Source organism: Pinus tabuliformis, chromosome J, assembly GCF_031772625.1.
Source record: "Pinus tabuliformis cultivar Carrire ecotype Pingquan chromosome J, CPIR1, whole genome shotgun sequence".
NCBI classification, from domain to species: Eukaryota; Viridiplantae; Streptophyta; class Pinopsida; order Pinales; family Pinaceae; genus Pinus; species Pinus tabuliformis.
Genome location: NC_142295.1, coordinates 72,101,652 through 72,119,620, shown reverse-complemented (window position 1 = coordinate 72,119,620; position 17,969 = coordinate 72,101,652). Strand labels below are relative to the sequence as shown.

At 38.7% G+C, this 17,969-nt stretch overlaps 1 protein-coding gene across 1 annotated transcript in view; it reads left to right on the top strand.

Annotated features, from left to right (window-relative positions):
- The window catches only part of LOC149225572 (protein DCL homolog, chloroplastic-like), a 132,853-nt gene that overhangs the window by 56,214 nt on the left and 58,670 nt on the right, over window positions 1-17,969 (top strand). The window contains exon 2 of the mRNA XM_089377153.1: window positions 5,121-5,235. Coding sequence (XP_089233279.1) covers window positions 5,121-5,235 — 115 coding nt within the window. The remainder of the gene's footprint in view (window positions 1-5,120; window positions 5,236-17,969) is intronic.

Below are 17,969 nucleotides of genomic sequence, written 5' to 3'. Positions count from 1 at the left end.
GCCAGAGTAGGCAACGCAGAGCCCAACAGAGACAACGCAAAGCCAGAAGGGCCTGCGTCATCCACGCGGAGGGCAACAAGAGTGACGCAGAAGGCTGTAGAGGCTGCACAGTGCCTTAGAGGGCTGACGCAATGCTTCAATGGTGCTGGAGAGGGTTTCGTGGGGAAAATTTTCCGAATATCTGCTTCCGAATAGAGAGGTATTACTGCCGGTTAGTTTTCTCTATCGGGTGAGCCAGTTTGGAACCCAGTTGTCCTCAAGGATATACTGCATAATAAAATAAATCTTCAGAATTGCTGCACCGGGTTTCCCGCATTGGGCTTTTTCGAGGACAAATTGTCCAAAAATAACGGTGTCACTTGTGTGTTTGCTATTTCTTTCCGCTGTTGATCTGTATATGGTTGAGACTGTATTGTGTTTATTTCGATGTTTATATGTATAAATAACTTGTTCGTAATTAAAAAGTAGGAGAAATAAACCGGAAAATACAGATAAAATTTCTAACGGATAGACTTAGAAATTTCAACAAGTAGCGCAGAGGGCGATGTTATGAAGTTAGTGTGATGCTTCAGATTGAAGGCATTGCTAGAGCACATTCCTCGCTAAGAGGGAGTGTTGATTTCTCGTAGCATCGAATGTGCTCTAAGTCTCAAATTTTGCAGAGAGGCTTAGGCACATGTATTCCAAAGAAACTAGAAAGGGTTTTGGAAAATTCCACCCAAAAACTGTTATATCAAAATAATTAATTATTTTTAAAGGGACCCTAAGTCTAAACTTAAGAAAATAAAATAATTAAAGGGTATTAATATAAACTGTGGGTGTAACTTCTAGAAGAAGACGAGGATCAAGCAGAAATGATCTTAACCATTGATTAGCTTCTAATCTGAGCCATTGAATATCAACGAGGAGATTATTTAAGGAGGCTTGAGGGTCACTTGGAAGACACACAGAGAGTTCAGAAGTTTGATTTTTTGAAGCAGAGCAGCTGTCGGGAGAATTTTGATAATGAGCTATTGCAGTGAGGGGTAGGGATAGTTTGGTTGGAGAGTCTTCTCCTGAGCCAGGATACGCAACAGAGAGGCAGAGAGACACCAGAAGGAGGCAACGCAGTACCCAGGAGGGGTTGACGCTGAGCCAAAAGGGCTCACGCAGAGGCAACACAGTCCTCCAAGCAGAAGTCTGAAAATTTGCTGGGGTTTGACGTTCTGAGCCTAGAGGGTTGACGTCAGAGCTTTGGGAGAGCAAATCGATCCAGCGCTGGGGTGACACAGTGCCTTAGAGGCTGACGAAGGGCCCACGCAAGGGCTGCACAGAAATAGCCAAGGACACATTGGTTTAGCTGCCGGATCAACCGGGACTTGCCGAGTAGAGTGAGGTAACCTCACAAATTTCTTTTGCCAGTCATATTTCTCTGTAACTGATTGCTGGAAGGGCATCCAAAAGTTGTATTCAAAAAACTATTGCATAATAATAAAACCCTGAGATCTGCTACACCGGTTTTCCCGCATTGGGTTTTTCCAGGGACCTTGGTCCAAAAGCAATTGTGTCATTTGTGTGTATCCTTCTCTATTGTTCAGTTTCTTGTTTCGACATATTATTTAAATGGTGTAGGCTGCAGTGTATGTATTTCGATGTTTGTCGTAAGAAACTACAAATAACTTGTTCATGTAAACCTAACAAGTAGAAGAAATATCATCAGTGTTGCAGTAGAAATTCCCGGGTTTAAGGATTTTTCAGACAACTCATATAGTCCTCCTGTACTAGAAACTGGACTGCGAAGCTCTGCGTTGGGAATCTCCTGGCTGGAACTGCACCTGCATATTGCAACTTGGCAATTCACACTGCACATGTCACTGCAACTAGTTCTGCAACTATTTTTTGGAAACTGATTGCAACTAGCTATGCAACTCTCATTTGGATGACTAGCAGCGTCTGCTGACACTGTGATCCTCCTGCCACTGATTCTATTGGGCTCCCATAGCAAGGATACTGATCCATGTGAGAAATCTGCAGCAACTGGATCTAATTTGCTACTCTTCCATGGATCCTGCCCATCCGTGGCCATCTTTGCAAAAATTTTGAATTCCTCCTCTCTCTTGCTGCTGCTCAGCAAATGAGAATTTGAATTCCCTGGCTAGGAATTCTCCGAGGAAGACATTCCGTCAAGTGTCTCTCTTCTTCCTTCTGACGCCTTTCTGCCTAGCAATTGCCTGTAGAAAACTGTGTCCCACTAGAAACCCCTCTTTGTTGAAGCTACTGCTGTGTTGCTCCCTTTGTCGCTGATAGATTTCGATCTGGAAATCCTACCTCTCTGTCGACTCACTCAGAGAGAGATTTACCATTAAAATCTTGCCCTCTTGGCCTGAACTGTGCAATCCCTCTGGGGATTCGATTCGCTGCCTCTGCAGGAATTTCAAACTCACTTCCTCCTTCAGCATTGGGCTTTTCCGACACTGCTCTCTTGTTTCACCTGCAGCTCTGATACCATGTGAAAATTTGGTTGCCCAAATTTCTATTGCAGCAACTGATTATGTTTCTTCTATTTGTTAATTATTGAACAACATTATTTACTATTTCCTATAGTAAACACTGAAACTAATACACTGCAAAATTCACCATTTAAATAAAATGCAGAAACAAGAAACTGAACAAGAAAGAAATACACAACACATCTAGACAATTATTTTTGGACAAATGTCCCTAGAAAAACCCAGTGTGGGAAAACCGGTGCAGCAACTGAGGGTTTTATTATTATGCAGTAGTTCTGAATACAATATCTGGATGCCTTGTTGGTTATCCAGTACAGAGAATATTACTAACAGAGAGATAAGTGAGATTACCTCACACTATCTTTAAGGACTAAAAATGAAATTAAACAGCTTATCACTCTAAACAGGATATGAAATCTTTATGAACATGCTTGAAATTTAACAATAAATTTCATATATCAAATTGAATGATTTGATGAGAAGTACCTACTTGATTTCCTGCAAACGAAGAGACTTCAGATTTGCTCCAGCTTTCGCTCCCGTTACCAAAAGACCATAACCTCCCAGCCAAACTAAGTACAACCTAGGTACTTAGTCCAGATTGCTTCTCAATTGCTGCAATCTGTTCCCCCGTGCCCAAAAACTTCAGAACAAACAAGGCTCAGTCTTTTTTGTTGAAAAACTCTGTGTTCCAAATTTTCCTCCTCCTTTCGACCCCCCCGTCCTCCAATCGTCCCTTCCTTCATTGACTTCCTCCATCTCCGTGTCCAAATTATGATACGTGTTGATTTTATAAACAAAATCTGATTTGATTTTATTCGAGTATCTTAATTTGATTTAATAAAGTTTATTTATTTATTTTAATGATTTAATTTAATTTATAATTTATAATTTTATTAATTTTATTTAATTTCATAAATTTTAATTTACTATAGGTGGGTCATTACACTATCACTAGAAATCCTAGTTGATCCAGCCATTGAATGCCCAGCCCTTGGTTACCTCTACATAGTCTCTACGCAATCACTACATAGGCCCTGCGTCACTCCTCCCAGCGGATTGATTTGCCTCTGAGACTTTGATTTTTGCCCTCCCGGTCTCACACCCCGACTTTTGTCTCTGTAAATCGATTCTCCAACAAATTTATGGATTCCCTCTAGGCTTTTGCACTGCCTCTGCGTGGCCCTGCATTAGCCTCTTTGAATTCTCTGCTGAGTATTCTCGGATCAGGAAAAATCTCCAACCGGAACTATCCCTGCCCCTCACTGCAAAAGATCACTTCGAAATTCTTTTCGGCAGCTGCTCTACTTCAAAAAATCGTTCTTTTGATCTTCACTCAATGTGTACTCCAAGTGCCCTTCAAGCCTCTTCTTATATCTTTCTGTTGGACAACCAACAGCCCAGATTAACTTCTAATCAATGGCTCAAATCGTTTTGGCTTGATCCTCATCTTCTTCTAGAAGTTTCACCCACAGGTTAGATTAATATCCATTAATTATTTTAATTTCCTAAGTTTAGACTTAGGCCTCCATTAATTAGATTAATATCCATTAATTATTTTAATTTCCTAAGTTTAGACTTAGGCCTCCATTAAAACTAATTAATTATTTTAATAAAACTGTCTCCGGGTGGAATTTCCCAAATCGATTTTTGGATATTGGAGAATGCATGTGTCTAAGCCTCTTTGCAAATTTTAAGACTTAGAGCACATCCGATGCTACCAGAAATGAACATAGAGAAGTAGGTTAAATTTTACAATGCACAAGACCTTAACCCTAGGTTCCTAGAATGAGGCGCCGAACTTGCATGCATGCATGCATTGGGCTCTTAGGAATCACCTTAACTGGAAAAACCCAAACCATGCAAAGCACCCCATTCTCTCTTTGGATCAATGCCCCTTATAAAAATGGAAATACACTTAATTATAAGACTTTTCCTAAAACTGGAAAAACAAACTTAAAATAGAGAAACAACTTATAAATCTGAACTCAAGCTAATCAAATAATTCTGGACAGCACCTAATCTTGAAAAGACTGAGCTTGGTGCATGCACGTGCCATCTAACTTCTTCAGAATTGTTTCACTGTTATATAAGTTATAACTGTTATTGCACCCTCACTACTCTATCGAGTGTGCCATAAAGGTCTGAAGGTTGTTGCAGAAGCTGCTGCTGCAGAATCTGCACTTCATGTTGCTCCACAACACTGTCATCACTATTGCCTCTCGTCCACTGTTGTCGTGACTCTATGGATCTGCTGAAGTTCAGCTGAAGAAGAAATGCATTCAGAACAACATGTAAATTCTAACAGCCATATAAGCTGATCCCATCAGCTGTTGATGAAAACATGCTGTCCCATAAGTAGGAAATGGGATAACAATACTCTGCCCACCTGCAGCTTGTTCACTTGTTTTGGTCATTCTTGAGAAATTTGTTGTCATTTCATTTCAAAATATTTATAACCTAAATAAATGTGCATACTGAATTCTCTATCTATTTTGTTTCTACTGCACTATATTTCCAACAAAAGGTACCATGTCTACATTTTTTATTGGATAATAATTGTATGTGGTTAATTTGGTATTGAGGTCTAGTAACTAGTTAATCAGTAATTGAAGGATACTCTGGTGACAGGTACAAAAATGGGGAGAGGCTGATACCAGAACATGAGACAATTATTCTTGAAAAGCTTCTTCCATATCATCCAGAGTTAGATGAAAAGATTGGCTGTGGTGTTGATTTTATCACGGTACAAGAATTATTCTTTATCTGCAGTTTTGTGACAGCTACTTAAGTGCATAAAAGTAACCTTTTTGTGTACACAGTGACCTGTTTATAAGATGCAGTATTTGAGCCATGACTAAAGTGGCAGCATTAGAGTGAAATCTGCACATTTTCAGTTACCAGAATGTGTCAGTGAGCAAGTGAACAGGCTTTTACAAGTCAACAATAGTCATGGTTAGCAGTTACCATTACTCATAATCATATAAAAATCTAACGGCAGATATAAATGATTGAAATTCTCAATTGATCATTCATTTTTCATGAGTGAGTATTGCATACTATTCCAGATGCACACGAAAGCCCTTTTGATGTTATCCACAGAGACGTAGAACCCATGACATTAACATAATATGAGTGGATACTAGAATATGAACTAGACCTTTATTGATACTGAACCATGTTAAAACAGAGTTCCATGTAACATGTGTGAAAATTCACTTGAAATGCAGCAACTGGAAATAATTATTCTAACAGATAAATTAATTATGCTGTTTATTTTGTTTATGGAAAAATAACGAATTATTCACATTGCAATTTCTTCACCATAAAAATTACTGTGGAAGCAAAGATAAGAACTGAGAAAATAGAGCGCACACACAAAAAATATGACACTATTGTTTTTGGACAATTGTCCCCAGAAAAACCCAATGTGGGAAAACCGGTGTAGTAGTGAGGTTTTGTAATTTTATTATTATTATGCAACATAAATTCGGAGTACAATAAAATGACGCCAAACTGGCATTTCTATCTGAGAGAAATACTGGCAAAAATTTCTGAGGGAATTTACCCTCCTCCTCAAGCAATCCCGCAACAAACTGAGCCTCAGACATTGGCACTCCAAACCCTTGCGCAGGCCCCTGTGTTTCCTCTGTGCAGGCCTACACGCACTAGCTGGAATCTTCCTCTGAAGGTGACGCCCTGCCTGTTTCTGCCTCTGGAAGTGATTCTCCCGGCCTCTTGGAAATTTCATGGCCACTAGAAGCGGAATCAACCCTTTTCCTAGCTGAACCAAACTGCCTTTCTTGAGGCACTGCACAACCCCTGCACAACCTCTTGAAGAATAATTTCGACCTCCTCTTCTGAATCTTCTGGGACTAGAAACTCCTTTAGAAAATCTTTGTGTTGCCCCTCTGCCACCTGATACTTGATCTTTGACTCGATCTCTTGCGGAAACACCTGCACTGGAAAATCGAACTGTCCATATCACTGAGTATCTGCAACTGGTGTATTATCCATCTACCCATTGACCTCCTCTTATAATTTCCAGTTGGGACTCCAACGACCACGACTAAAACTTAATCAATGGTTGAGATTATCTTCAAGTCGATCCATGTGAGTTTCTAGAGAATTCTCACATTTCTCAATTAATTACTATTAATTAACTAGTTTTCCTAAGTTAGACTTCGGAAAAGTTTAAATGATTGTCAATTAATTTAATTGAACTATCTCTAGGTGGAATGTTTAAAAATGATTTATGGGTTTTGGACTCTGGAGAACTCCTGTGTTTTAGCCTCTCCACAAAGTTTTGGGACTAGAACACCATCCGATGCTACAAAACCTAACACCATGCCCAAACATTACCCTTGTTGAGATTCTCAATTGTGATCAGACTCAAAACTATTAGAATATTTTATTATTTTAATGTTATCTATGTGGTTTAAATGGCTATCTGATGGGTTGAGTGTCGGTGGTCTTTATGGGCTGACCAAGGTTTTAGTGTTCGGATTTTGGTATTGAGATTTTTATATGTAGGGGACACTCTCTTCTCATTTGTACATTCATTCAACAAGTGAATACACACTTTTGGGTACTAATCGCAGGCATATATTGCTGTGCTTTTTGTGTGTTTAAACTTTATACTTGGTGATTTTTGGGTTGTTTGCTATGTGATGCATTGGCTACTTTAATATGGTATCAGAGATGGGGGCTTGATCACCTGATTGTGTTAACACACACACATTGGTACCTGTGCTAATGACGAAGACTGCTGGTATACGCGGATAAGTATTAGATTTGACACCAGTGGCTTGTGCATGGCCTGTAATAGTGGGTTAGATGACACTATTTTGTTGTTTTTGTACGAGGGTGTTGTTCAGCTTTAACACTTGTGTATAATACTGGTTTACCTGAGAGTGCCTGATAGTGTAATTGTTATGGATCACCTGTGGTGAGATTGGGAGCACTCAGTCATGTTAGAGAAATACTTGAACAAGAGTGTACCTATCTGACTGCAATGATAACTTAGCTGGACCATAGGCTCTTGGAAGGCTGTAGCAGGCCTGTAGAGTGTTTTGTGCACTGAGATGTTGGAACATAGTAGTGTTTTTGTGCACTTCTCTGCTCTTTTCTGAGAAGCTACATAAACTTCTGTAACTTTAGATGAAAATTAATGATTAATGAATGGATCTGCAGACTCCAGCATTTCCTGGCATTTAAAGAGCTATGTGAGTTGGTTGTTTGTCATGAAACTGTCCCTATTGACCGAATGGAACAAAAAAAATAAATGTAATGAGGTGTCTGGAAGTCTCATAAAACTGTTTCACTTAAGATGTCCTTCCCAAATATAACCATTTGAGATATGGTTCCGAAATTTGGCAAGCATTGAAAAAGCTTTAGCAAAATTGAACTGAATCATGGATCTTGAATTTGACCAGTGATTTGCATAATCTGAAGAGGACTAACATTCGGGGAGAGCACACCATCTTACAAAATTGAAAGATATGCATGCGGAGCTTTTAGATCTTGGTAAAATGTTTGAAGATAAAGGATTTTGGGACATTAGTTTTCAAACTTTGTAGTTCATAGCAACCATTTATTCAGGCTCTTGATGCTGTTCACAAAATTGCTTCTAGAATCTATTTTCATGGCTGGGCTAGTGCCAGGTTTTTTTGGGAAAAGTGAAAGATAACCAAGGAACAGCGACACATGGCAATGAGGGACATGCTCTTGTCTGAGCAGCGAAGTGTGAACAAACAGTCTCAAAATCAGAAGCAGTCCAATGTTTCGAAGCACAAGCACCCATAGGACGAAATTAGGAACACCCTCCATTATGATAGAAATGGCCCTTTTCAATAATATCTAATGATCTCTAATTGCTTCAATGAATGGTAAAGGGAGAGTGCTATGTAGCCAAACTGCTCTATCTTCGAAGCAATAAATAAGGTTCGTTATCATAATCAGATATACATTTTCAACATAAATCTGGCTATAAAAAGACCAGGCAGTTCCAAACTATAAAATACAGGCACTTCCAACTTGTAGATATGATGCCTTAGAATTCAGTGCCCTGGGAATAAGATGAGTGATAAGGGTCCTTTTCAAGCCAGGGGTGAGGCTGTCTGAGCTGAAAGAAATATTGGTTTGGAATGAGATATTCTCAGAAAAGATTACCTGTCTTCCTGGGGAGTAGGCAAGGAATGATAAATGATCGATATTAAAGGCATCACCAAAATTCAGGATAAAGTGTTACTATTGTGGGAAGTATGGACATCTTGCAAGGAATTGTGACATGAATTGGAGGGTTATGCAGGACAATCTAAGCATGTTTTCAAACTGTCAAAACCCCCAAGGTTATGTTCCTTTCATTCGTTTAAAAGCCATTGGTTATTCTAGAAAATAATGGACTATTTGGTTGTGGTGTGACACAACGTGGCTCATAGTAAAGAAAAGATTATTTCCTTCATTGATGGTAATGGCAAAGAGAATTTTCTTTGGAGATAATAGTGCCCTAGATGTGGAATGGACTTAAAATATTACTTATAAGTAGAACTTCGGCGTAAATCACATAAAGAGAGACATTTGTCGACGCGTTTCGAACCAACCAGTGTGGCTCATCGTCAGGACAAGTTGAAGAAACAGATCTAGCCTATGCATGTTAAATAGTTTGAGCAGAGCCTCCAACGGCTATCTTGATCAACGGCTAACTTTGACTTAGGGATAGTAGTTAAAAAGTCAAAATGATAATTTAAATGGAGTTAGTTAGATTATAGATGTTGATTACGTTAATTAATAAAATCGTGACTTGTATGGGAATTAGTTAGATTAAAGACCTGACTTTATATATATATATATATATATATATATATATATATATATGTATTAAATATATAAATATAAAAGTTAGTTAGATTAAGGACCTGACTTATATATATATTAAATATATAAAAATTAGTTGATGGTTTGACTTAAAAATAAAGCAAAGGGAATTAGTTATGATAAAGACCAATATAAAGTTAATATTAAAAAATAAATAAAAGTTAGTTGAAAGGTATAAATCTAAAAATAAATTAAGGGGAATTAGTTATAATAAAGACCAATATATATATATATATATATATAAGAGGTAGGTTAGTTAGTTAAATTACTAGAAAAGAAGAAATAATATTATTTTATATGGTGATTACTTATTGGTAGGTTAAAATTTTATTTTCCATTGTATTTTTTTTATTATTTATTTATTTATCTATCTATTTTATTTTTATTAATTTTCAACAGAAATTATTTAGATAAATGTATAACTATTGAAAATTAATAAAAATAAAATAGATAAATAAATAAATAAATAATAAAAAAAAATTACAATGGAAAATAAATTTTAACCTACCAATAAGTAATCACCATATATTATTTCTTCTTTTCTAGTAATTTAACTAACTAACCTAACTCTCTATATATATATATATATATATATATTGGTCTTTATTATAACTAATTCCCCTTAATTTATTTTTAGATTTATACCTTTCAACTAACTTTTATTTATTTTTTAATATTAACTTTATATTGGTCTTTATCATAACTAATTCCCCTTCTTTATTTTTAAATCAAACCATCAACTAATATATATATATATATAAGTCAGGGCCTTAATCTAACTAACTTTTATATTTATATATTTAATACATATATATATATATATATATATATATATATATATATAAAAGTCAGGTCTCTAATCTAACTAATTCCCATACAAGTCACGATTTTATTAATTAACGTAATCAACATCTATAATCTAACTAACTCCATTTAAATTATCATTTTGACTTTTTAACTACTATCCCTAAGTCAAAGTTAGCCGTTGGAGGCTCTGCTCAGACTATTTAACATGCATAGGCTAGATCTGTTTCTTCAACTTGTCCTGACGATGAGCCACACTAGTTGGTTTGAAACGCGTCGACAAATGTCTCTCTTTATGTGATTTACGCCGAAGTTCTACTTATAAATATTATCACAGAAGCCTCAATTCAACAATTATAATGTTTTTTTTTTTTTTCTGGGTAAAGGCTACTTCTATATTAAGAAAGAAAAATATTTACATAAATTACATCATCCAAGGGGGACGAGGCCACCCTCTAACAAAGACACCTGAGACAACTGAAACAGACTTTCAGACCACTGAGCTGGCATTACAAAAATGTCCAAATGAGTTTCTTGGACCCCATATGGTTTCGGATAGCCAAAAATAGACATTTTAAACTTACTGACTCTGACTTTTAACAAACTGCCTCTATAGGGCTTATAACAGAAACTGAAAAAAGGGAAAGTTTAACCAACACAGACATGAACAAGTGAGCAAAAAACCTTGAGAAACACCTCCGAACAGGTTCAGGTAAGGTGACTGGGCGATACAGGTGGCTGCCTCTGCTCCGGACTTGGCGGATCAAGCCAAATGACCGACTCCTCATCATCCTGCTGCTGGCCCTCCGAACCCGGATGAACCGAATCTTGTCCTTCAATTCTATTCTGATCTCGGTTCCGCAGAGGCAAGATCTCCTGCACAGAAACATCACGGAGTGCGTTGTCCTGTTCCGGAGCCGGCTGAGGCGGGTCTACTTGATCTGCGGCTGCCAACGGATGGGGCATACGATATACTCTGCCCTGCATATCCCCCATAAGAATTTCGCTGCCCTGGAGGCTAGCAGAAGCAGGGGAAGACCATGAGGGGCTGACCGAGGGCGCTTCAGAGAGATACACAGAAAAATTAACGATTACGTCCGACTGAAGGATCCTTCGAGGAATTCGGAAGCGAAAAGTCTGGTAAGAGTCCGGCAAGAACAGGAATTCCTCCTCTGAACTGGATGACGAGGGGGGTCTGGCCGCTATGGGAGCTATGGGATGCGGCGCCTCCTCATCCCTCACAATGCGCACCCCAGAACGACCGCCTCGACGAGGCACTCCTCTCCGACGCATGACAGTATCCAAATGGAGCGTCTGGAGCCTTTGCTCCGTTTCTTTGATTAACTCTTGCAGCACAGTATCCTGCCCATCGCGCGCATCAAACGACATTCTCTGAGCCTTGGAGGTCTGGGCAATGTGGTTAAATAACCAGGCCCCTGCCAATACCATATTCCTCGTACCAAAATCCATAACGTCTGAACTCCTCGAGACTGGAGCAGACTCGTTCGGCTTCAATGCAGTAGCTACCATGCTCTGCCTCTCCTTACCATCGTTTGCCCTCAGCATTAAATAAAAACTGGTTGTCATCACTGTCTTGTACCTGCGATCCTCCTCGGCCTTGTCAACAGGTGTTGAGGCTCGGGATGGCCTTAATGGCAAGTCAATACACCCGCATCCGGGTCAACAATTATAATGTTACTATTAATGATGTGGTGTTAAAAAATGTGATGCTTGGTTTAAAGACAAATCTACTTTTCATTTCCAAATTACAAATCAAGATCATAAGGTTGACTTCTACAAGGACAAATGTTGAATCAAGGATATTAATAACAATTTTAGAGTGATTGCTTTTGGCTATGGGGAAAATGGATTGCATGGGTTTTATAGGTTTGCTTCCTCAAGTTCACATGGGCAAAAGCCCTAGTTGCCAAAGTTGATGATGTAAACAAGTTATGGCATTAGCGGCTAAGGTATTTGAGTTTCCAACTTACCAAAGCCTTGGCTTGATGATGAAGTTGAATATAGTTCATGGTTTTTCAAAGGCTTTGTTACTGCCTGTACATTAAAGTGATGAAAGCTCTGACCCCAAGTGAAACCTTGATACTTCACTCATTGTCACTTCAACAACCTACCTTGCCTCTTTAGGCTGACTCTCCTCTGGATTTAAGAGGGGTTTCCTTGAAGATCAGTAGGGCTTGAACAATATAGAAGAAGATGATATCACAAGTGACCCTAGTGATTCACTTGGGTTTTCTTAAAGAAAAAAGGAAATAGTGGTGATGGAGGGATGTGGAGACTAGTGCCAATATTCAAGGGTATTGGAGTCGAGGGAATGTTAGGACCAGATGATATCAAGAAGCATGACCCTTCTTAGGTTGGTTGCTTAGAATAATGGATTGAGGAGGAGAAACTAGTGTCTAAACATGGGTGGTTTTTCGACCAATTAGGATAAATTGCAAAATCAAGAACTAACTAGAAAGGATTTCTCAATGGGATTACTATCAACTCAAGGATCGATAAACCCTTCAAAATTTGGCAGAGGGAACTAAGAAAGAAAAGCTTACTAGATTGAAACATGTATCACATAATAAAACCGAATCTGCAATAACAAACATAAAATTTCCATTAACCCTCCCCGAGAAAAAGTTTTACGCTATCTAACCATGATTTACAAATGAGGAAATCCATTCATATAAATGAGATATTTTTTTTTTTTTAACAATAAAATAATATTATTTAGAATCCCTAAATTTACCATTGAAAAAAAAAAAGTTAGAACTAGTCCCATTTTTAAAACTTAACACATCATTAAAAATTGAAAAAACAAAATGGATAGTGCTACGTGTAGATTAAAAATTGTAATGAAGCCCCCACAACAAAAGATGATCATTCTTAAGACGGTAATGTATAGATTGAACGTGCCACCGTACTTTTGGGAAAAAACCACACACGGTTCGATCATGGAAACGGTCAGCTCGTCACCCATCCAGCTATGCCCGTCTCCTCCAATTATCATCTTCAGAACCATCACCACCAAGCTGCTCGGGCACCTCGCCTCTGCCCTACCTTCTCGAATTGGGCTTCTATTATGTCTTTGACCTAGGGCTTAGGCTGCGACAACTTCTACGGACTCCAGGAAAGAAAGAAAGAAAGAAATTATTTTAACGTCCACGAGGCTAAAGATAGCCTATGGGACAGATTGCTTTTTCATCTGCTTGATGTATTCGTCCCTTTTTTTGTGAAGCTTCACAATAAATGCTCCCGTCTTCTCGACAAACCCCTCGTTAAATAGATTATCCCAAGAGCTAGCTGCCAGCGTATCTGCATAACTTTCCCTGTTGTCTTTGAAGGCCACACATTCTAAAATGAAATGTTTTTCTGTTTCCACTTTTCCGGAAGAACAAAAAATGCATACCCTTTCCTCCCACACTTCCTTTGGCCTTTTCCAGCGCCCTGTTTCACAACGGAGTTGATGAGAATTAGTCCTTAACTGAGCAATAAGAATTTTGGCTCTCCAAGAGATATTGGCCTCTATGTATGCTTTTGGTTGATGATTATGAGTGGGATTAAACACTTCAATATAGTAAATTTCTTTCTTCCTAGCTCCTTCTCCCAAGTACGTTTGTGGAACTTTTCCATAACAAAAGCTTTTATCTCTTTGCTGTTTATGGGGCACGCGTTCAAGCAAATATCCCATTTACTAAACCATTTGTTATTTTGTTGCATCCAAGTTTTTTTGCTCTTGCACAATCTATCATTAAAGACAACCTTAGGCCATCTACCCTCTTCCATTTGCTCAATTTTTTTTAAATAACTTATGACTCGCACCATAGCGATTGCTTCAATAGGAGCAGCCCCTGTTTCACTTAACAAGATATCATAAGGCACTGCACTTTTAATCTTGAATTTGTTTGTAATCAAACGCTTCTGAATTTTCTCAATTTGTCTCCACTGCATGTCGGAAGTACTGCTAGCCCACAGTTCACAACCATATAGAATCACTGGAATCACTAGAAGCCCAAAAAGAGTTTGAGTGGTCTTCCAGTCCCATAACTCTGCCTCTCTACACCTATTTTGAAAAGCATAAAATGCTTTCCAACCCCCCAAAGTTCTTTTCTTTCTACAACCATTCCAGCTTAGATTTTTGTTGAAGTCAACTCCGAGGTATTTGTATTCCGCAACTTCTTCCAGAATGTTGCCTTCAAAGTAGAACTTATGTTGGTTATGTTTTCTTTTCTTAGAGAAGACCACTACTTTCGTTTTGCTGATATTGACTTGCATCCCCACACTTCTACAAAAATGCTCAAGGGATAGTAAGTGCTCTTGCAAACCAAGCGCCGATTTAGCAATCAGAATAAGGTCATCTGCATACAAAAGAAGCCTTATAACAAACTTGCACAAATAGATACCATCACCCCCTTGCGAATTTAACCACTCCTCAAGCTTGTCGATATATAAACCAAAAAGGGTAGGAGACAGTGGGCAACCTTGCTTGACCCCGATATCGCTTCTAAAACTTTCAGAAATGCCTGCCGAAGTTCTAATTTTGACTTTCACCTCTTCATACAGCCTATGCACAGCTGCTCTCAAATGTTTAGGAACCCCAAGTTCCTCCATTCTTTGCCAAAGTTTATCCCTAGGAACCAAGTCAAACGCTTTTCTGAAATCAACAAAGCAACAAAAGACTTCTTCCTTATTCTCCCAAACTTTTTCAATGATGTGCCTTAAAGTTATGCAATGATCAACTGTTGAATGCTTAGGTCTAAAACCTGCTTGCCCTTTAGCACGCTTATTTCTTTCTTCTGCCCACTTGCTAATTTTGTTTTCTAGCATGCTTCCAAATAGCTTTGCAAACAAAGGGTTTATCATGATGGTCCTATAATTGGAGGGATTATTGATGTCACCGCTCTTGAAAAGAGGTATTGCCAGACTAGTTGTCCAATCTGTGGGGAGCCCTTGTTGTATGATGTTGTTGAAGATTTTTGTAATGTGAGGTGCAAGGATATTTGAGCCCCACTTTAGATATTCTGCTTGGAGTTCAGCTAAGTCTTTTGCTTTTGCAACACCCAACTTTTTGATACCCATCTCTACCTCTTGTACCGTGAAGAGTTTAGTATCCGTGTTGACCAAGGGGGGAGGGTCAACCTTGGGAACCTGCTCATAGAGTTGTCTTGCATAGTCAAACCATTTAGAAGCTGTAATATTATTTCCAATTTGTATCTTTTTCGGTTGGAGCTCCTTCCAAAATAATTTGGGATTATTTTTCCCAAGGAAGATTAGTTCTTCCCTCCTTGAAACCATGAAATCAGCCTTTTTCTTGCTTAATAAATGCTTGTAAGATTGGAGCTTTATGTTGTCCTTGTTTGACTCTTTCCAGATTCTCCTTGCCTTTTTGCATTCCTCGTCAAACCAAGCATTAACCGGAAAGCAATTTGTTTCAGACTTCTTAATTTTTGTTCTTTTGCACTTTGCAAGTGCGCATTGAATTAAATGTGTTAATTCATGACTATGAAGGCTGTGAATTGTAATTTTCTCCTTCTCAAAGAGCCTCTCTAACGTCATTTTGAAGGTATTACAATTTTCTGGGGTCAAAAGAATTCTGCCCTGTGGGAGATTTTGTTGGACATGCTGAATTTTTGACTCTAATTGTTTCTTTCCAATCCAAGAGAAACATAAATAAATTGGCTTGTGATCTGATTTCAAATCCCACAGCTGATCTCCAACCAGAACTTCGTCCATTTTCTCACACAAACCATGCGAGCAAATTACATAATCTACCACACTTGCTCCATTGTAAGTATTGCAAGTGAAATTACCGGACTTTGCCCATCTAGTCAAGCCATTACAAATGACTAAATCAAAGGCCCCACATAGAGTAAGCAATTGTTCACCAAAGAGATTGCAGGACTACGGCTTCGAGTTAGCACCAACTGCCTCCGGGATGCGATTGATGTGAATGGTAGATTTTCAAAGTTCAATGAGCTCAAGTTGTGTTTGTGACTTAGAACTCTCACTTGGAACATGGACAGGCCTCATATCCTGGGTGTCTATGGTTTTATTTCGGTGCGAAATCGAATATATGATGCGCCAATCCATTAACCGATGTCTCAGTGGTTGCTCTCTCGACCAGCGCAGCCACCATGGTTGCTGGATCGAAGCGATCCCTCCGAATACAGCTGTGTAAAATCTTGTCTTTCCTGTAGCTTCTGATCCTTCAGAAACCAGCATACCTTTGCACATCTCAACATCAGGTTCAGCAACCAAGGGTTCGGTCTGTCCTTCAGTCCCATAATATTTTGCATGCCCATGGACAAAGCAGTCACAATTCTACCAACCGGACAATGTACCAGGGAGAGCCAGGCTACTGGTCTTACCAAAAGCATTCCACCTCCTTATCCCAGTGCAGCATCTCTCAAAGTGTACAGAATGATGATGACAATGCTTCCTCAAACACGTTTTTCTTCACATATAACTTTGCCATAATTTTTTAATATGACACTGCTACACCGAAAGTTTGCGTCAAAATGGGCACCCATTTTGACGGATAATAGTCACTACTGTACCTCTGTCACAAGAAGAAGAATTCGGTGTAGAATTATTAAAGCCTAGAAAATTTACAAGGCTTGGAGTGAAGGGCGTAGTAGATAATTCATAAGGATCGAAAGGGGGTGGCAAGATCTTCTTAGAATCTGAGTCATCTCGATTCCATAATACCAAGGGATTTGAATGGCGTGATGACATTGTGATGACATTGTTGGGACATGTGGGGTATTGTAAATGGTTTAAAGAGCTTTGTGAATATTAGTTACCCCCTAGCAGAATAGACAAATAAAGGGGTTCCATTCCGTTTAGGGTAACGCGAAGCAAAGGGCCTCTGAAGCGCAGAGAGGATTCCGACTTAGGAATTTAGATTACATAGGATACCAAGAGATTTGAATGGCGTGATGGCATTTTTGAGACGTGGGATATTTTAAATGGTTTAAAGAGCTTTGTGAATAGTTGTTAACCCTTGGCAGAATAGACAAATAAAGGAGTTCCATTCCGTTTTGGGTAATGAGAAGCAAACGGCCGTTGAAGTGCAGAGAGGATTCCAGTTTATGAATTTAGATGACATAGTATGTGAACTTTGAAGGCACTGTTAATAGTCTAAAATTAAAATGATATGAAATAGAAAGGGACAATAAACCTGATAAGAATATAAATGGAATGCAAACAATGAGGATGAAAAAGCATGTCATTTAATTCAGGTATTGTGGCCATTTCCTAAACAATGAGACCATTGGGTTGTTGACACCTAATCTTTAGGGATTAGGAAAACATTGTAAATAAGAAAATGAGAAGGTGAAGAGACACTGGAATATGAATTCCAAGAGTCTCCCTCTCAATGTATATATCAATAATTTCTCTTAATGGAAATGCATCATTCGTGGAGTTACCAATCCTGGCCTGACATGGTATGAGAGCTACAGGTCCCATTTAGTGTTTTCTGCTCAGTAACTCCTCTCTCACTTGACAAAATTATTATCTGTTGTCTTGAGCTCTGCGTTGAAGCAACGTATGGTAATAATGAGTTTTTCCCTGGCCGTAATAGTGAGACAACAGATAATGCAACGAGCTGGTGTAGCAGTGTATGAATGTATGTGATGGATTATTTCAGCTACGCAGTATATAAGTTTTGAAGGTCGTGCAAGCTGGTTCGTTGGTTCATCTTTTGAAGGTCGTGCACGCTGGTTCGTTGGTTCATCTTTTGAAGGCCGCGCACGCTGGTTTGTTCGTTCATCTTTGTGTGATGATTAAAAT